This window comes from Saccoglossus kowalevskii, chromosome 15 (assembly GCF_978046115.1).
Source record: "Saccoglossus kowalevskii chromosome 15, keSacKowa6.1, whole genome shotgun sequence".
NCBI lineage: Eukaryota > Metazoa > Hemichordata > Enteropneusta > Harrimaniidae > Saccoglossus > Saccoglossus kowalevskii.
Window position 1 is genome coordinate 23965909 of NC_140655.1, and position 22264 is coordinate 23988172.

The 22264-nt window shown below is 37.1% G+C and overlaps 2 protein-coding genes across 3 annotated transcripts in view; one reads left to right on the forward strand and one right to left on the reverse strand.

Annotated features, from left to right (window-relative positions):
- Positions 1 to 22264, forward strand: part of LOC100370244 (D-glucuronyl C5-epimerase B-like) — a 95217-nt gene that overhangs the window by 61237 nt on the left and 11716 nt on the right. Inside the window, exon 1 of one of the 2 annotated variants that reach the window (XM_085490593.1) lies at positions 14350 to 14496. The exons of the other annotated variant lie outside the window; for it this stretch is intronic. The gene's annotated coding sequence lies outside the window, so the exon portion shown is untranslated. Of the gene's footprint in view, positions 1 to 14349; positions 14497 to 22264 lie in introns of those variants that run through there. 2 annotated transcript variants of the gene reach the window in all.
- Positions 1985 to 6502, reverse strand: LOC146734272 (uncharacterized). The gene has a single exon (XM_085508536.1). The coding sequence runs from the start codon at positions 6500 to 6502 to the stop codon at positions 1985 to 1987; it is 4518 nt and encodes a 1505-aa protein (XP_085364662.1).

The window sequence follows — 22264 nt, forward strand, 5'->3', positions numbered from 1 at the left end:
ATTATATGCGGTGTATGATGGGATTGTTTGAATTATGTGTGGTGCATGATGGGATTGTTTGAATTATATGTGGTGTATGATGGGATTGTTTATAAATTATATGTGGTGTATGATGGGATTGTTTGAATTATATGCGGTGTATGATGGGATTGTTTGAATTATATGTGGTGCATGATGGGATTGTTTGAATTATATGTGGTGTATGATGGGATTGTTTAAATTATATGTGGTGCATGATGGGATTGTTTGAATTATATGTGGTGCATGATGGGATTGTTTGAATTGTATGAGGTGTATGATGGGATTGTTTGAATTATATGTGGTGCATGATGGGATTGTTTGAATTTCATGGGTGCATGATGGAATTGTTTGAATTATATGGGTGCATGAATGGATTGTTTAAATTATATGGGTGCATGAATAGATTGTTTAAATTATATGTGGTGCATGATGGGATTGTTTGAATTGTATGAGGTGTATGATGGGATTGTTTGAATTATATGTGGTGCATGATGGGATTGTTTGAATTTCATGGGTGCATGATGGAATTGTTTGAATTATATGGGTGCATGAATGAATTGTTTGAATTATATGTGGTGCATGATGGGATTGTTTAAATTTTATGGGTGCATGATAGGATTGTGTCACAGGGTGCTAGTTGGGTTGAGCTAAGGTTTCAAATTGTCCCAAACAAATGACACCCATAACACCCCTGTGAACTGGGTCCTTTAATAATTCGAAACTTAGGACAGTTATATAATTTATATGCGACATAAACAACAAGTACACGCTACACGAGTAAGGTTTAAACAACGTACTTTATTCCACACACCTAAAAGATGGGCAGGAAATGCCTGACCCGTTACAAGGGGTAGTGGGGTACACGTTGTTTTGTTACACAAAAAATATAACACTAGAAATATAATTCAGTAATAATATTGTAATATTTCCACACGGGAAAAGGGTAGTGGATTACGTTATACTATTACGAGGAAATGCCTAAATCGATAATGTAAATAATTGTCTAACATAGAATCTTGCATGCATGCATAAAACTAAGAGACAAACATACATAACAAACAACGGACGCAAATAATATACTGGCGATCGGACACAGCCCTACCTACATACAGTTTCTTCAAACTAGATGAAAACGGGTCTTTGCGTGATAACGGTGTATTTTCCAGCGAGTCTGTGCTAACGGTGGCGACGACGGTAATTACAAAACGCAGTCAGAAGCACTGTAGTCGTAGAATACACGCTGCACACTCAGTCGAGCACGATACCAATCAATTACAGAGTTTATCTGTCCAATATTCGTAACTTGTAGAAGGAGAGTGGTCCGGATGGATTCCCTTGCACCGCAGTACACCTCCGTAGCCAGTAACATAAATTAGAAGGCACATCCAGTTCAGAACCAAAATCGGGAGTGTCATTCACTGGCGAGTTTCCCCACTCGTTAACTGCAGTAGGCCGGAATTGGCCAATAGAATTATCTTTATGATGCACATTCCGTAGATCACAATACATTAATTTGTATGACAATACACAGTGTATTGTTCTAACGTTACTTGCAAACGCGTGATTAGTAGACACGTAAAAAATGGTATACTGCCAACAACGGCGAACCGACGTCCTCCAGAATAGATCACAAACTCCCATGATGCAATATTATTCAATGGCTTACTGTGGTACCTACAAGATCGGACATCCACATTTGATCACATGAACGTTCAGATCGGGTTCTATCAAAGTCCGCTTCCCTAGTGCTGACTAAAAGAAACATCTTGCCACTCTATATTTAACAATTATCTATCGCCAAAAACAACATTGCCTATCTATCGCCGTAAGACAAACACAAAACGCCACCATCACGACATACAACATAAACATGATTTAATGTTTGACATTCGTGACACAACTCCCCCTTTAAGATGAAACGTAGTCTTCATCTAAGAAGTCAGGATTGTCAATCATTATATCATTAGTTATCGGTCTCTGCACCAGTGCTGCGACTTAAATAATCAGCACCAATATTATGAGACCCTTTTATAGCTACTATTCTATAATTATGAGGTTGTAGGGAAAGAGCCCAGCGCATTAATCTGCCATTCAAAACTTTGGCACGGTTCAAATATATTAACGGTTGGTGATCTGTTTCAATCACAAATTCCCGTCCATGCAAGTATCTCTGAAATTTATGTATTCCCCACACAAGTGCAAGGCATTCCTTTTCAATGACTGAATAAGAGGTTTCCCTATCCAATAATTTTCTACTTGCATAGGCAATAGGAAATGCATGGTCACCTTTATTTTGCAATAAAACTGCTCCTAGTCCGCAGTTAGACGCGTCTGTGCGTATTATGAATGGTTCCGCAAAATTTGGTAAACTCAGCACAGGTTGTCTACTCAACATTTCCTTCAAATCATCAAAAGATTTTTGCTGTGGCTCACCCCAATTCACCTTTTTAGGCTGTCCCTTTCTTGTTAGATCACTCAGGGGGGCTGCTATAGTGGAAAAATTAGGTACGAATTTTTGGTAATACCCAGCCATACCCAGAAATGATCGGACTTGTTTTATTGTACATGGGCGTTTTGCCTGCAAGAGTGCTTCAACCTTTTCAGGTATCATTCGTAACAGCCCATGACCCACCTGATGACCTACAAACTCTAAGCTATTATATCCTATGAAACATTTACTTGGCTTTGCCGTCAACCCTGCGTTTTTTAAACGAGTTAGAACCTCTGCAAAAATAGTCATGTGCTCTACCCAAGTTTCTGTATAAATCAAGATATCATCAACCATGTTCACCACCTTTCCATCTAAGCCCTTGAGAACCACACGCATAATGCGACTAAACGAGGACGGACTATTTACAAGTCCAAAGGGCATGTCAATAAATTGGAAAAGGCCCAAAGGAGTCTGGAATGCGGTCTTTTCCTTGGCCTTTGGTGCCAGTGGTATTTGCCAGAACCCCTTTGCTAGGTCTAATTTGGTAAAATACTTGCCTTTAGCCAATTGGGCAAACATTTCCTCGGGATTTGGCATTGGTTCTGCATCGAAAATGGTAATCTTGTTCAACTTCCGAAAATCGATACAGAACCTAATTGCGTCATCCTTTTTCTTAATGAGTACGATTGGGGAGCAATATGGGGAGTTTGATTGTTCAATGACCCCCATTTTCAACATAGTTTGGATTTCATCCCTTACTGTCTTCTCCAAGGCATATGGCAGGGGATATGGACGTGATCTGATTGGCACATCGGAGGTCAAATGAATATTATGTTGCCCTACTCTACATTTACCAGGAATATCCGACAAAGTGTCAGCAAATTTCACAAGTAGCATGCTAACTACCTTCGCTTGTTCGTCGTCTAACCCTTCCCAGATGTGCACATCTTTAATGCTTTCCTTACCTGCAATAGTGATGGTTTCTACTAAGTCGGCAGTCTCTCGACTTGGATCGTCTGCCCACGAATCGTCCAACTCGTGACCATCGATTAATCCAACACCAACACACTCCAATACGCCCATATGTTTATTCACAGGCTCTTCCGATCTCAACTCGTATTTTTTTAACAGGTTAGCATGATAAAGCTTAATCTTACCTTTCCTTTCAATCCGATAGTCCATCTGACCCACTCTCTCCTTCACAATGTAAGGCCCTTGCCACTGCATTCTTAACTTGTCGTGTGCTGTAGGGAGCAGTAGTAGAACATGATCACCTACCTCAAATTGACGCTGTTTGGCCCTTTTGTCATAATGAAATTTGTATCGTGACTGGGCTTTAGATAACTCCATTCTAGCGAGTTTACACGTTTCTTCTAATCTGTCACGCAGATCCAACACATACTGGTAGGTTGACTTCACCTCTCCAGAAGTAGACTCACCTGTCCACAATTCTCTCAGAATTGACATGGGACCTCTGACCGTTCTTCCATACAAGAGTTCGAATGGTGAAAAGCCAAGGCTCTCATTTCGTGCTTCCCTATAGGCAAATAATAATGGATCTACATACCGATCCCAGTCCTTTGGTCTTTCATCACACATTTTACGGAGCATTGTTTTCAAAGTTCCATTGAACCTTTCCACAAGTCCATTGCACGCTGGATGGTAAGGAGTGGTAGTAATCCGCCTAATTGACAAAAGACGACTTACCTCCTTCATCAGGTCACCCACAAATTGGGTTCCAAGATCAGTCAATATCTGTTCAGGTACACCCAACCGACTGTAAATTCCAACTAAAGCTTCAGAGACAACCTCTGTTGTGATTCGTTTCAAAGGCACCGCCTCGGGATATCTTGTGGCGTAATCCATAAACGTCAAAATATATCTATTACCCTTATCTGTTACGGGATCAATAGGCCCGACCAAATCAATCGCAACCCGTTTGAAAGGTACGTCTATAAGAGGCGTTATCCCCAAGGGTACTTTACCAACCTTCCCTTTAGGAAACGTACGCTGACATACATCACAAGACTGACAATATCTTTGGATGTCGCCATGCATTGCAGGCCAATAGAATTGTGTTAAGATCTTGTCAACTGTTTTCTGGGTCCCAAGATGACCAGATAATAAACAATCATGCCCCAATCTCATTACTTCGTTGCGAAATTTTGTAGGCACTACAAGTTGTTTAACACGACTTCCCTGACCTAACTTAGGTGATTGATACAACCTGTAGATGAGACCTTTGCTCACCACAAATTTGGACTTGTTGCCTCTCCCTGAAATTTTCTCTTCGCCCGACTCCACCCACTTACGAACTTGAACTAAACTTGAATCTGTTCGCTGCGCTTCCCTGAGCACCTCAACAGTAACAGGGTGTGACTCAACCCCATCAGTTTCCTTAAACTCTTTTACTATAAGAGGACGGACAGGCTTACTCTGAGCCTTTATCTGTGCTCTAGTTTGTACAGCTTGGACCATTTCATGATCTCTTGTATCATTACTCTCTCGGTCAACTTTCAGACCTATTTCTACATGTGGCCAATCATGATCTGGGTCACCCGGCTCTCTTGCGCCTTCTATATTTCCAATAACCAAATCATAGATTGGCTGCTTCATGCACAGAGCTTCAACCCATCCTTTAAAATAAGGCGTGTTGACATACAACTTTGCCACAGGAGCACTGCGATACGAACCGTCCATTAACAAACAGGTTCGAACCTCTCCTGTAAACTGATTAGATTCTACTAAGCTGGTTCTAACGACCACACCACTACACCCAGAATCTCTTAACACCTTAATTTTATACTTACCAATGGTACCCTCTACCACAGGCATTTTCGAACTTGTAGTTTGTGACTTGGCATTAACACTAGACAAACTAAACAATGGTAAATCATGGCCACATTTCAGAGTTAACTTACCTGCTTTGGGCCGACAACACTTATTACCATCTGCATGAGTGACCACGCAGGTTGCTGAGATCTGCTTGCTCTCACCTTCAACCTCAACAGCTGCTGACTTCATTGCACGACTACGACAATCTGGTGCAATATGACCTACCTTATGGCATTTAAAACATGTCCGGGTCTCTTTTCGCCGTGAACCATTTTTACTATGATTCTGCTTACCTTTACCAGTTTGTTTCTGGCCAGGATCAAAAGAAGCATCAGTGTTGACATTAACATTACGAGGGGTTCTGTGGTTTCTAAACAGACGAGCTTCCCTATAACGATCGGCTAATTCAGCCATTTCATGACAATTCTTTGGCTTCCGCTCATGAAGGAATAAAGCCAAATCGGGACTACATGTGTTTATGAACTGTTCTCTTGTCACCAAATCCAAAATGTTTTCATACGTTTTGTCAAGGCCCGATAATTCCACCCATCTTGCCAAATAATTTCCTAACCTTACCATAAACTGAGCCGCCGTTTCCATGTTCCCAGGTGTTGCTTGCCTAAATTTGTATCTAAATCCCTCCTCATTCAAATCGTATAGTTTTAACAAGGCATCCTTGACTGCTTTATAGTCTGCTAAATCTTCTACAGGAAGACTAACATACACTGCAAGCGCTTTACCAGTCAAAAGTGCACCTAAACCTACGCCCCATACATCTTCTGACCAGTGTTGACTTTTAGCAAATACCTCGAATCGAACCAAAAACGCATCCATATCCTCGCCCTCCTTAAATTCTGACAGTTTAGGAAGTTTAGCACCCATCATATATGAATCCTGGGATTGGCCACCAGTTCCCTCTGCTCTCACGGTTATTTCTGTTTTTATTCTTTCTAATTCAAATTGCCTTTCCCTCTCTTTTTCTTCAAACTTTCTTTTTTCAGACCGTTCCTCTGCCTCTCTTTGTGCCTTTGCCTCCTCTCTTTGTGCCTTTGCCTCTTCCCTCTCTGCCTTTCTTGCCTCCCTAGCATGTTGTTGATTCTCTTTAAATTCAATGATTAATCTACTTCTCTCTTCCTGAATAAATTTTGTTAGGGCAGGCCCCTCATAACCCAATTCTTCCCCAGTTTGCTTTAACTTTCCCACATCAATATCCATGTTATAAATTTAATCTAGTCGATTAATTGTAGCAAGGAATTGTTGATATGTCGCACTCAATCCAACAACAACTGATAGATTTGTTTCGATATAATTAATGGCTTTATAAATGTACTCAATGAATTCATAAATTTAACCAATTGATTTATAAACTTATGAATCCCACCGCTGCCACCAAAATGTCACAGGGTGCTAGTTGGGTTGAGCTAAGGTTTCAAATTGTCCCAAACAAATGACACCCATAACACCCCTGTGAACTGGGTCCTTTAATAATTCGAAACTTAGGACAGTTATATAATTTATATGCGACATAAACAACAAGTACACGCTACACGAGTAAGGTTTAAACAACGTACTTTATTCCACACACCTAAAAGATGGGCAGGAAATGCCTGACCCGTTACAAGGGGTAGTGGGGTACACGTTGTTTTGTTACACAAAAAATATAACACTAGAAATATAATTCAGTAATAATATTGTAATATTTCCACACGGGAAAAGGGTAGTGGATTACGTTATACTATTACGAGGAAATGCCTAAATCGATAATGTAAATAATTGTCTAACATAGAATCTTGCATGCATGCATAAAACTAAGAGACAAACATACATAACAAACAACGGACGCAAATAATATACTGGCGATCGGACACAGCCCTACCTACATACAGTTTCTTCAAACTAGATGAAAACGGGTCTTTGCGTGATAACGGTGTATTTTCCAGCGAGTCTGTGCTAACGGTGGCGACGACGGTAATTACAAAACGCAGTCAGAAGCACTGTAGTCGTAGAATACACGCTGCACACTCAGTCGAGCACGATACCAATCAATTACAGAGTTTATCTGTCCAATATTCGTAACTTGTAGAAGGAGAGTGGTCCGGATGGATTCCCTTGCACCGCAGTACACCTCCGTAGCCAGTAACATAAATTAGAAGGCACATCCAGTTCAGAACCAAAATCGGGAGTGTCATTCACTGGCGAGTTTCCCCACTCGTTAACTGCAGTAGGCCGGAATTGGCCAATAGAATTATCTTTATGATGCACATTCCGTAGATCACAATACATTAATTTGTATGACAATACACAGTGTATTGTTCTAACGTTACTTGCAAACGCGTGATTAGTAGACACGTAAAAAATGGTATACTGCCAACAACGGCGAACCGACGTCCTCCAGAATAGATCACAAACTCCCATGATGCAATATTATTCAATGGCTTACTGTGGTACCTACAAGATCGGACATCCACATTTGATCACATGAACGTTCAGATCGGGTTCTATCAAAGTCCGCTTCCCTAGTGCTGACTAAAAGAAACATCTTGCCACTCTATATTTAACAATTATCTATCGCCAAAAACAACATTGCCTATCTATCGCCGTAAGACAAACACAAAACGCCACCATCACGACATACAACATAAACATGATTTAATGTTTGACATTCGTGACAGATTGTTTGAATTATATGTGGTGCATTATGGGATTGTTATGTATATGATGATGAATCAATTCCTAATTTCTTAGTGTTATTTCCACTGAATCATTCTTTTTACCATGGAACAGTTCCGTGTTTTAACTAACATTTGAAAGAGGCATGTCATAGTGTCGCCAACACATTTGCAATCATTAATCTTACTCTTACATGTATTCCTAATGTCAGACAGGTGTATAGAGCAGCTTTTTTATAGCACCAGTGCACTGTATACTTACAAGTAATGTGCCTGTCATACACAGGTTTATAAAGCTGTGTTTTTATAGCACCAATGCTCTGTATACTTAGATGTAGTGCCTGTCATACACAGAAACATGTAGATGTAGGGTTTAAAATCAGATCTTTACAGTGTAGATCATTTCCTTTCATGTCTAGCTGTTGTAAACAACTTCCATCGAGTATCAGTCAAGTCGTTTTACATCAGCTTTTATATCACTCCTCAACGGCAAATTTGATAGATGTGACTATGAATATTACAGCAGTCATTGTATGCCACAATTACAGATATTGTATGTTGTATATGTGTGGAGATTTTAACCAACTAAAAACTGACAAACGGGAAATATATGTGCATCACCAATAAACAAGCAACCAAATCAACTGACTGGGGTCTTTGAGAGCTATTTTTTTTTTTTTTTGTTCACGCTCAAAATTGAGTACCGAGTAAATTTTTTTATTTTCTATAATTTTCACTGAATTAAAATTTAATTTTGGACCAAAGTGACAGAATGTGGTATTGCTTCTAATTTTTGATCATAAAATTATAAACATTTGCTGTGTAAACTATTTTATGGATGGTGACAATAGCTGCTTTGGTGCTCACATGGTTGATGCTTGTACCTGTAGTTTGATGTACTAGTACATGTACATAGAAGTGTGCATACATTGTAGAGGATCAAATAATACCTTTGGTTTCCTCTGCTGGTCTAAAATAACTGCAATGACTTCACTTTTTATGTATACATTGCAAGGATGTATACTTTCATTTTAGCAGCTAGCTGTATGAGTACAAGTCCTCAAGCTACCCCTCTCTACTCCTCTGCCAACCCTGCCACTTGGAGACCACATTGGGCTATGAGGAAATATTGATTATCAACAAGAACCTTTGACATGCATGGTGCGACAATGTACAACGTAGACTTGGATTGAAATGCTGGAATATACTGTCTAATAATTCATGGTCTAGTACATGTCTGTGTTTTGAACCCAGCAGTTGTCACATCTTTGCAGTAATGGTAAATACAGTGTTACTGTAGCCTTTTCTCTGAAGTGTTAATAGGATCATATACTGTAACAATTGGATGTAGAAGAGTGGCAGTGATATGGGGAGTCAAGTGTGACTGAACCCTAGGGCAAGATAGTGGAGGTCAAGTGTGACTGGACCATAGAGGGGGGGTTATAGAGGAGGCCAGGTGTGACAGGACCCCGGGGCAAGATAGTGAAGGCCAAGTCTGAAAGGACCCTAGAGAAGGCTAGAGGAGGTCAAGTGTGACAGAACCCCAGGGCAAGATAGTGGAGGCCAGGTGTGACAGGACCCTAGAGAAGGCTAGTGGAGGCCAGGTGTGACAGAACCCAAAGGATGGAAGGCCAGTGAGGATAATATGTGACAGGGCCCCCTGAGAATGAAGTTAAAAATTATTATTAATTAAATTCTGACAAGCTGTCTATATGGTTATATCTATCAGTGGTCAAGTATATACAGTTGATTTCATTAATCCATTAATGAAAAGACTGTCACATGTAATAAATATGGATGACTTAATATACTTCAAATACATGATGCTAATTCACATATATGACCTCTGAGCTAGCTATGTTCACACTCAGATCTGCTCTGATTCAGTTTACCACTTTGTTTGGCTTCCCTAGCTAAGGTTCAGTTTACTATCTGGTTTGTAGTAGAATACATCAACAGGTTGTACCAAAATAATTTCCAAATGGAGTAATGCATAACATATTTTTTTTTTGTGTGTGTTTAATTCTGAAAGTATGTTGTAATAGTGATACATGTATAATACTAGCAATTATTGGTGATTGGAATCTATGTTTGACAGATTGTTTGTTTGTTCAGTTATTTGCACTGTACTAGAAATAGTTAATGCTATATTTGGGTGGTTCATGTACTGCAGTATGAGTCAATTAAATATTAAACATTAAAATCGACATTAAATTTTCTGATTGGTTCTGATCTATTTGTGATATTAACATCTACTTAACGCCATTTTCATTTTAGATTTATGCCTCATGATCACAAATTTTATAGTCTGCACATATACATGGTACATCGACTGGCCATGAAGGTAACATGGTAGCGTATGTCTATTTCCTTTTAGAAGTTGTTGATCACATAGATATTTTTTTAGACGAGTCACGAATGCAAGAGGCATAGACATAGGATGTTACCTGATAAAAGTCAGTCAATATGTGTTTTATAACCCACCACATCCAGATTCTGCTACATTCTGAAAACTGGCATGTAAGCCGTGAGATTGCTTTAACTCTGCTATCACCTGCTGCCAAGTTAAACACAGACATCTTGATTTCACAGTACCTCACACATGTGCAGTAGAGTGCCTATTATACAGTTCAACAGTAGAGTTTTGCTCTAGCAAAATGGAGGGTTCTCCCAAGAGTTAATTTTAGTTCACTATTAAACAACATGTGTGAGCGATTAACCCCATGTCAACTGGAGCTATGGTAGTTTAGTTTCAGTCAGAGGACTGGTCTTGACCCAGAATTCCATGTTTAACCCTGGGATGAGATACATATGAACAAGGTCACCAGGTTAAACCAATGCTCTCTAAGAACGACCTGATGATAAGTGAATAGGGCGTGAATAGGTAAAAATGCCATGCTAAATATAAACCACTGTGACAAGTGAACATAACACAGATTTAACCCACTCATTGATAATATTTACAATATTGCTCTCTGTTTGTCAACGCATTTGACCAAGGCTTTAGGTTAACACAGTGACCTAGTAAAATGCCATCAGTTACGTTTACGCACAGCTGCTCAGCATGGGCTATGAGGTCAAAAACATTAGCTCCTGCTAGGAAAATGTGTATGAATGCTTAGCACAGGCTTAGAAACACAAGAATGAGCTAAATCTGATCCGTGTTTAAGGCCCGGTCCAGACCCTTAGCACAGGCTAATGAAATGTGTTTGAATGTTTTGCGCGGATTATGTACCCAAAACACCATTGTATTTGATGTTCATTTGGAAGATTTGCTATTATTTTCATAACTATTCATTTCGTTAGGTCATTTCTGACATGATAATCAACACAAGCAAATCCAGAAACATTATTCTCTGTAATTGTTTTATATACATGTACCATAGAAATAACACATATACCTTCCCGGTTACTGTACTGATTAATCATAGTTAAAAAGACTGAATATTGTATATATGTACCTTACAAAGTTTGAGTTTTCCTTTTTCCTTGTGCTTGTATGCAATTGGGTATAGCCAATATGTAAACATATGAGATTAGCTTAAATCTTTAGTCCATACTTGGTGTAACCGGAACATGACTATTATATGGTGTAGAATTGAGAGGGACACCATGAGGTTTAATAGAGATGGCGGAGGTGTCAATTTAATGACTGACTGCCCTTGAAAAAAAACAACAACAATATAAAAAGCTGTTGAGTGGAATTTAAGATTGATGAGGTGTGTATCTCAAGAGAGGGTACAATGCATGAAGTAACACAATACACTCTTTTGATGCGATTGCTTGACTTGCACCTTATTGTACATCTTAAAGAGATCATTCTGAATACAAACTGGAATTATGTTTGTGGGCAAACAACCTTTCCTTGAAGTCCTACATGTTACTTCTCATTATGCGTCAATTATATATTTGTTATTTATTCATTTTCACAACACACTTCCATATGATTGATGCAGTATGTATACCTGAGTCGTATACCATGTCAGAACCATGCTGTCGCGTTGAAAACTATGTGGTATCAGCCTCAAGACAGTGGCAAAACTACTATCAGCATTAATACAATTTTAACAAGATGACCATTTTCCTCAAGATAATAGTATTATATCAACTACCCACCCCACCCAGCCACCACTCAATATCTCCGTACTCCAATGTGGTGCTACCCAGTATGGTCGGTCTTCACTGACAGTAGGTATCTGCGTGATATATGGAGTATAACAACTGTATATGAATACAGGGGAAGATCATGGATGGTATGACATCATCAGACTGTAATGATTTCAAGTCTTGAGTTTAATGTCGCCACACAATTGATCTGCTGATTAGACTACTTTGATAGTATCAATATCTTCTAATTAGACTCAGTCTGGACTAATTTGTAGCTTCTAATATACTGTGTTTTCCTTATCATATGAACCATGTTAGAAATTTGGGAACTATGCCAAATCAGTTACCATGGAAATAAGTGAACCACCAGTTGTTTTTTTTGTATACATCGTAATTGTTAGTTGTTGAAATGCCGAATTGAAATAAAAAAAAAAAAATGTTATGCTTTCATGAAAAAAATACAAATTCTGTTCATTCTGCGCAGTTTGCATATTATGATTTAACCCTGGTTTCAATTGTTAGTTGTTGAAATGCCAAATTTTAAATAGAAAATTTCATTTCAACTCTTCTTTAAATTTTAATACACATAGTATATGTCAGTACTAATAGGTTTTTTATAAATTATACAAAAGGCATGTCATTTGCTTTTCTGCTTCATTTTTTTTAAACAAAATGTGTGTTTATACAAATACTTTTTGTTTAATACAATATTGTGGGCATTGATCAAGATGAGTCAGGAGATCCGTTCAATAACTAAAAAGAAAATCATTAAATTTGAAAAGTTCCATTATCTACTTATAGAAACTATACATCAAATATTTATCACATTAGAAATTGCTTTGTTCTATGTGCATTCTACTAGATCTCAATTTTTTGAAAGACAGTTGCATTCTATTAGATGTTCTTGTAATTTTTGGAATGAAGACTGTCACATTCTACTCAAAATTTAAAACCATTTGCAAGACCTAGTAAGGAAATGACTTGAAGATATACCACAAAATAGTGGCAATAGTGAAAATTGCATTTACTTGAAATTACTGAATTTGAAAGAACCGCAGCACATTGCTTACTGTGGAATACTTTATTTTCGCTGGAATTAATTTTCGCTGAAAAGGCTTTTTGGGCGTTTTGTATGGAATTTATTTTCACTGATTTTTGATGAGTTTAATGTGAAATATACGAAAAAAAGTATATTCACTGGATTTTATTTTCACGGAATCATTCCTTCAGCGAAAATAAATTCCAAGCGAAATAAAGTATTCTACAGTATATTGCACCACACATGATATAAAATGGCAGCCTGTGTGTGTGTGCACAGTTACATGCTGTAGATCAATATTAAAACATACATAGCTATGCAACATTCATTTTCTCAAGACTCAAATACTGTGAAATACTTTATTTTAGCTGGAATTAATTTTCGCTGAAAAGACTTGTTGGGTGTTTTTGTATGGAATTTATTTTCACTGATTTTTGACAAGCCGAAGTAAAATATAGGGAAAAAGGTTTATTCACTGTTTTTTTATTTTCACTGAATCATTCCTTCAGCGAAAACCACCGAAAATTTATTCCATGCGAAAAGTATTTTACAGTAAGCCTCATTTTTCAGGTAATTTTCATGAAAACAATACCCATACACCCCAGTACTGCTTGTAATTTTTAAGAAAAATGCTGCCATGTTAAAACTCAACACAAAATGGGTTTTATTAGAAATGCCTTAAAATGTTTTAGCACCTAATAACCTTTCAATAAATGAGAGCATATCATAAAATTTAACTGCACGTCATAAAAGTAGATTTCACGCTCACAGTAAAAGATGGAGGTATGAGATTTATGATTGTGTAGGTTATTGTAAGACCGCATATACCACGAGATGGATATCAATTTTTTTTTCACAAGAGAAAATATTGACACAAGCTTCTCAAGTCGGAAGGCACAATTTTATGGAGGGGGGACATAGGTTAAATGCTACATGTTTCAATTTGGCTTCTGCCTGCCTTAATGTGTTTACAATCTTTATCTATATTTACTGCTAGTTTAGGTATAAGTAAAAATAAACTTGTACATAACTTTCTTAGCAAGTGGTTCTCCCTGGGAACTGTATAACCCCCCCCCTTCTGACCAGTGGTTTGTTCCATTTAAGTATCTTTTGTTTGTCATGTTGTAAATCACCTACTTGGGATTCCAATCTTATCTAACCAATCATATCTAACCAATCATTCATTTCAAATGCAAATTTACACATTAATCATATGATTGTGTAACATGGGACAGTTACGTAAATGTGACTGTGTGAAACTACCACTAGTACTGACTTGACCATGGTGCATATCGTGCTGGTTCACCAAGAATTGTATGGTTGGTATGTGGTTCTATACTAGTATTGCCTGCGTGGTATGTACCTGTACTGGTTCACCCTGCGATGTGTAGTAGGTGGGTTGTTCTATATAATACTAATATTGCCTGCGTGGTATGTACCTGTACTGGTTCACCCAGCACTGTGCGATATGATGCATTGAACTCGTATTCTTATGCAAGCTAGGTACAGGTATCTGAATTCTGGTTATTTCTTGACGTACCGTGTTCATTCTCCAATAGAAACGCATCTACACCTTAAATTGTGTTCATTGTGTACTTAGAGTTGAAATATGAATTATTTCGGTCATAGACAAACTTCTAATACTATGTACATTAGCACATATGCACTTCTTATAGATCAAATACTTTATCTCAGCGAGTTGAAACCAGAGTTAACATCATTATAAGTCTTTGTTGCACTATTTCTGCATTTTATCTGAAAGGAAGTTGTTTTATTATTTTACTTTTTTACTCTCTAATTATTTGCCTCTGATACCACAAACCTGTTTGGTTGCCATGTGGGTGTTCCCATCACTATTGTAAAAGTGAGCCCTCCAGAGAAATTGGATTAAATAATGATTCCTTTGGCTAATATGTGGGGAAGGTCACATTTAATAGACATTAGAGCATAGGCCACTGGTCACTAACGCCATGTGCAGCCAACTGTCCCAGTATTGCAACTCAATCGTAGTGACTTTTCTAAATGCAGCTAACTGTCCCAATAATGTGATTCAATCGTGGTGACTGTTCTAAAAGCAGCCATATCAATTGGAATGTCTATTTCTTTGGGGAGTTCTGTATTGTTCCCAATTAGTACACATGTAGGCTGCAGAGAGCACTTATTACAATCCAGCCCCACTCTACCCAAGTAGCTGTCCATTTACGTGTTTGCTTTATTTTTACCCGATAGCAGTAGACGTTGAAGGTACACAAATCTCCATGCGCACTGCTTTCTTTTATTTCCAGCACATTCCTTCCTTCTGATTGCCTTTTTATGCTTCTTCAATGAATCCCCGTGAATGTTTGTATTGTTTGTCATGTATTCATTGTGCCCTGTATGGTGTATTTCAACCACTAGTGGCTGAGTGCATTGAACATGTATTTGACAATACCACAACATGCCATTTTATACTGTCAATATAACAAGCTATGTATGCTAGCAGCATACATACATGTACGTGTGTAACTGTATGGTGAGTTTGCTTCACTCAGATTTTCTAACTTTTCTCCTGTCAGTTTGTTTACTGTTATTATAAAGTCTGCATCACAGGGGAAACTTTTGAGCAATAGCGTGTATGTAATCGGTAGCATACTTACGTAAAACCTAATGCCTGTGTCGTGTCTACTGGGACAAAGGTTATAAATTGAAAATGACAATCTTTATTGGGATGTCATTATATTCCTGGCATTTTTTTAAATCAAAGTCGCGTTGTTTGTTTAACAAGAACTTTGTTTGTGTCTAATTGGTCTTTTTAAGTAAACACGTGTATATTTTGAATATTGTTTCTGTCAGTGTTTCCATGGCGGATTTTTTGTGTTACATTCATGCCAGCATTTTTTTTTTTTTTACATGTATGTGGGTATATCTGAAACATTGGGCAACCTTGTCTTGGCAATTCCAATACTGAGAAGTGATTTATTGAAAAGGCTTTGTTATTCATTTTAATTGAATCTCACCAAACTTGACTCAAAGCTGTTAACGTGTTAACTATAGGCAGTAGTTTTAATGTAATTTACAGCTGCTGCCTCTCTGTCTGTTAAGATTCATGTATTGTCTGAGGCGATTTCCCCCTCCCCTACCAGAGGTGATTGTCTCTGTCAGTAATTACAATGCTTTTTAAACCTCAAATTCTGCATTAGTATCACGTTGTATGCATGCACATTTTTACAGCAGTTTAAATCGCATGTTGTTTGATCACACCTACCCCCGGTACTCTACGAAGTATCGCACATAGTGGACGCTTTTGCTGAATCATATGTGTTTGATGTTTTTAGCAGCCACAAAGTCCATGTTTGGTATGTCATCATTATTGTATGCTTTTCACTGTTGTAACACTTTTGTGTTTGTGTTTACTTGACACGCTTGAGGAGAGAGTCACCTTATTTTAACTACTGTAAAAGTGTTTATTATTCACAGGGTTTTAATTTTGCTCATTTTGCTGACTGGAAAATGCGCTAAATTAAAACCCAGTGTATACGTAAAATTTAGCACAGAACACATTATCTAAATGATAAAACCATGAATTTAAAACACACTGAATATGCCTGAAGTGGTAAATCAGCGAAATTTAACAGTATCTCAGTTACATGTACTGTTACTGCTTCATAAAAATGCCTTATAAAGCTATATTTGTGGAAATTGTCTTAACAAGTTTTAACCTTTTGAGCAACAAATTTAACTGTTGTAACTTTTTCACAAAACAGACCTATATAATATTTTTTTATCAATTTCTGAAATTTGGGTCAAGAATTGTAATCAATAGAAAAATATGCATTTGGTCATAAATTAACAAAAATTATAGAAAACAGTAAAAATACGTTTCAGGAAATAAAAAAGAAAACTTGTGGATTGTTACGTAAATGTGTACACCCTTTCAGCATCAACCCACTAGTTGTAGTATACTCTATTCATAGTATATGCTCACGCAGAAAAGACACACAACTCTGTACAGCAGAATAGCTTTTATTTTAACTTTTCATTATTTCAAATATGAGGTATGGACATACAAGCTAAGACATAAACCACTGCTCTGGGTAAAAGGAAAAATGGCAACCACATTTCAGTATGCAAATTGCACTTGATAGTAATGCATCTGGTCGGAGTTCTCCTCAAAATCACTATTTTCAATTTTCAGAATGCATATATTGACTAGTTTATTATTAGTTTGGCAAGATTAAGTCTAAAAGTTGACGAGAATTCATGTCTATACAGACATAGCTCTTCAAAACTATAGTCAATCATAGGTTTATTCAAACCACAGTGTTAATCCAAATTATTATTGACAATTTGTCTTTTCAAGACAGACAGTATAGACAGGATTAACACCTCCTGTAATGTTTGTATACTTAATCGATAAGCGGGCCATTCAAATTACATTTCCCATGACGCATTCGTTCAATCCTGAGGATTGTAGAGTCGCATTTAAATGTTGTAAGACTATGGTTGTTTCTTGTTGGGCATTGCTAGACAGAAGCCAGCCAGTTTGTACCATGGGAAATGAGAACATCGAAACTAATGAACTGATTGGATAAATGTATTATTGATGAGTTGTGGAAATCAATAACACATAAAATGATTACAGGGTATGTACTTCGCTATAGCTGTCAACAGTTGGAATGACCATCTATGACGGCCTTTTGAGCCGCTTCACGTCCAATGGGATTACATGTCGTTCATTCATTATTTATTTCATTCATAAAATCTTGTGAAATATTTTGTAATGTAATGAATTAACGGTATAATTTGAATAGTGTCTTGTACAGTAACATGTTTGTATGAATACATCTCAGCCTAATTTTGCTTCTCCTTCTCCTCGTTCCTCATGTCAGTTTGAAAACCTGCCTCTGTCTCTCACATTTTTTTTGGTTGTGGTTTTTTGTCAATCCAATGCATGTGTTTTTCGACAACTAAACTAAACTTAAAATTTAACAAAACCTAATCACAGTTAAATTTCTTTGCGGTGTTGATAGTGTTGATGTACCTGTTGTGTATTTCTGATGAATACCCTCGAAAGGAACACCCTTGAGAGGAACTGGTAATGATCTTATTGGTAATTGGTCTTTTCAGTTTGGTTGATTTGATTCATCCTGACTTCTATAGTAGATTGGATTACCATTTATTACAGGCTATTCTTGCCTGGATTGAATTTTAAAGTTATCTTGATAAGTGGTGACAACAGTTGAATATGGAAACATGTCCATTTTAATTCCACTAGTTAGTGCTGAATTTGAATTCATGTTTCTGAGTTGTATGTAAATACTTTGTTGTTGTTGTTGTGTGAATTGTTTTGATGTACCGTACTTCCTCGTCCAACATTTAAAATCGAGGAAAGTGAGGGGTGGGCTTATACCCAATGAGTACCTCAGAAATAAGGAATTTTTTTAACATTGTAACCATCTAACCACCCTTGAGAAATTATCCATCTTTCTCTCAGTAGTTGGAACTGGATACATTAATAATTTTATGCTGCCATATTGTGCTTATACCCCTATGTTACGATGTACAGTCCACACTCAGAATACTTTGTTGATTTTCTGGCTCCTTTCATTGACATTTGTAAGTTCTATGAAGACAAAATTGTCACAGTGTACTTGCAAGCACTTACAGTGACTTGTCAACAGGATAATTCAATGTGCATGATGGATATGTCATGCTTTCATCTATCACTAGATTGTGCTTATGTCTTGATGGGTGTATGGATCATTGCGTTTTAAAACCATCAATGAGGTTACTGGCCTGTATGAAAGCAACTCACAAAGCACTACCCATATATACACAGTTTGTAAGCCGTGATTTATGGCACTTTTTTTTGCATTATTGCATTTGTTTTTCTCTTTAAGGCGACTACTTTGTCCATAGCAGGATAGTTGTATCATTAGCTGAAAGGTGTTCAGGTTAGGTGTGAATTTAGTTGTCAAATATTTGTATTTTTGGAGAAACCTTTTCTTTCTGCTAAGTTTCTGACTATTTTGCCATGGATTGGAACCCTGATAAAATGGAATCCTGTGGAATGTTATTGCACTGAATCCTAGAAAATGTTATAGCATGGAATTCTAGGTAACATCATAGAAAGAAAGTCAAGAAAATATTGTAGGATGGGATCCTGGGAAATATTGTAGAATGGAACCCTGGGAAATATTGTAGAATGGAACCCTGGGAAATATTGTAAAAATCGAACCCTGAGAAATATTGTAAAAATGAAACCCTGGGAAAAATTGTAGGATGGAACCCTAAGAAATATTGTAGAATTGAACCCTCGGAAATATTGTAGAATTGAACCCTGGGAAAAATTGTAAGATGGAACCCTGGGAAATATTGAAATATGGGATCCTGGGAAATATTGTAGAATCGAACACTGGGAAATATTGAAGAATTGGGACCCTGGAAATATTGTACACTGGAATCATGAAAAAATATTGTGCATTAAAATTCTATGGATTATTGTAAATGAAACCCTGGGGAAGTATTAGAGAATGGAACTCTGAGAAATATTATAGAATGGAACCCTGGGAAATATTGTAGAATGGAACCCTGGGAAATATTGTAGAATGGAACTTTACAAATTATTGTAGAATGGAATATTGTAAAACGAAACCCTGGAAGTATTGTAGCATGGAACCCTGGGAAATATTGTAGAATGGAACCCTGGGAAATATTGTAGAATGGAACTTTACAAATTATTGTAGAATGGAATATTGTAAAACGAAACCCTGGAAGTATTGTAGCATGGAACCCTGGGAAATATTGTAGAATGGAACCCTGGGAAATATTGTAGAATGGAACCATACACATTATTGTAGAATGGAATATTGTAAAATAAAACCCTGGGAAGTTTTGTAGAATGGAACCCTGGGAAATATTGTAGAATTGAACCATACAAATTATTGTAGAATGGAATATTGTAAAATGAAACCCTGGGAATTATTGTAGAATGGAACCCTGGGAATTATTGTAGAATGGAACCCTGGGAAATATTGTAGAATGGAACTTTACAAATTATTGTAGAATGGAATATTGTAAAACGAAACCCTGGAAGTATTGTAGCATGGAACCCTGGGAAATATTGTAGAATAGAACCCTGGGAAATATTGTATAATGGAACCCTGGGAAATATTGTAGAATGGAACCCTGGGAAATATTGTAGAATGGAACCATACACATTATTGTAGAATGGAATATTGTAAAATAAAACCCTGGGAAGTTTTGTAGAATGGAACCCTGGGAAATATTGTAGAATTGAACCATACAAATTATTGTAGAATGGAATATTGTAAAATGAAACCCTGGGAATTATTGTAGAATGGAACCCTGGGAAATATTATAGAATGGAACCCTGGGAAATATTGTAGAATGGAACCATACACATTATTGTAGAATGGAATATTGTAAAATAAAACCCTGGGAAGTATTGTAGAATGGAACCCTGGGAAATGATGTAGAATGGAACCCTGGGAAATATTGTAGAATTGAACCATACAAATTATTGTAGAATGGAATATTGTAAAATGAAACCCTGGGAATTATTGTAGAATGGAACCCTGGGAAATATTGTAGAATGGAACTTTACAAATTATTGTAGAATGGAATATTGTAAAACGAAACCCTGGAAGTATTGTAGCATGGAACCCTGGGAAATATTGTAGAATAGAACCCTGGGAAATATTGTAGAATGGAACCCTGGGAAATATTGTAGAATGGAACCCTGGGAAATATTGTAGAATGGAACCATACACATTATTGTAGAATGGAATATTGTAAAATAAAACCCTGGGAAGTTTTGTAGAATGGAACCCTGGGAATTATTGTTGAATTGAACCATACAAATTATTGTAGAATGGAATATTGTAAAATGAAACCCTGGGAATTATTGTAGAATGGAACCCTGGGAATTATTATAGAATGGAACCCTGGGAAATATTGTAGAATGGAACCATACACATTATTGTAGAATGGAATATTGTAAAATAAAACCCTGGGAAGTATTGTAGAATGGAACCCTGGGAAATATTGTAGAATGGAACCCTGGGAAATATTGTAGAATTGAACCATACAAATTATTGTAGAATGGAATATTGTAAAATGAAACCCTGGGAATTATTGTAGAATGGAACCCTGGGAAATATTGTAGAATAGAACCCTGGGAAATATTGTAGAATGGAACCATACACATTATTGTAGAATGGAATATTGTAAAATAAAACCCTGGGAGATATTGTAGAATGGAACCCGCGGAAATGTTGTAGAATGGAACCCTGGGAAATATTGTAGAATGGAACCATACAAATTATTGTAGAATGGAATATTGTAAAATGAAACCCTGGAAGTATTGTAGCATGGAACCCTGGGAAATGTTGTAGAATGGAACCCTGGGAAATATTGTAGAATGGAACCATACAAATTATTGTAGAATGGAATATTGTAAAATGAAACCCTGGGAAGTATTGTAGCATGGAACCCTGGGAAATATTGTAGAATGGAACCTTGCAAATTTGTGTAACCTGGAATATTGTAAAATGAAACCCTGGGAAATATTGTAGAATGGAACCCTGGGAAATATTGTTGAATGAAATTATACACATCATTGTAGAATGAAATATTGTAAAATGAAACCCTGGAAGTTTTGTAGCATGGAACCCTGGGAAATAATGTAGAATAGAACCATACACATCATTGTAGAATGGAATATTGTAAAATGAAACCCTGGGAAGTATTTTAGCATGGAACCCTAGGAAATATTGTACAATGGAACCCTGGGAAATATTGTACAATGGAACCCTGGGAAATATTGTACAATGGAACCTTACAAATTATTGTACAATGGAAATCTGGGAAATATAGAATCAGATCCTTATACAGTATGTCCTGATATTTTGTCTGAGATTTCAAAGATGTTGGCACATTGAGATCAGCTCCCAAGATGCATCTACTGCATACTGCTTTACCAGAAGATGCCCAAAGATAAACCGTTTAAATTTCCTAGTTGTGCAACACAATGGAAACAATACAACAGTGGCACATGTGGCCGATGACATGTATAAAATATTCATCCGGGGGTTAACAAGATGAAAAGGTCAGACAATGAGACAATTAAATTGCATTTTAAGGTGCCGTCTGTGCATTATT

Coding starts and splice junctions, on each gene's coding strand:
- LOC146734272 (XM_085508536.1), bottom strand. CDS start 6,502: ATGGATATTGATGTGGGAAAGTTAAAGCAAACTGGGGAAGAATTGGGT.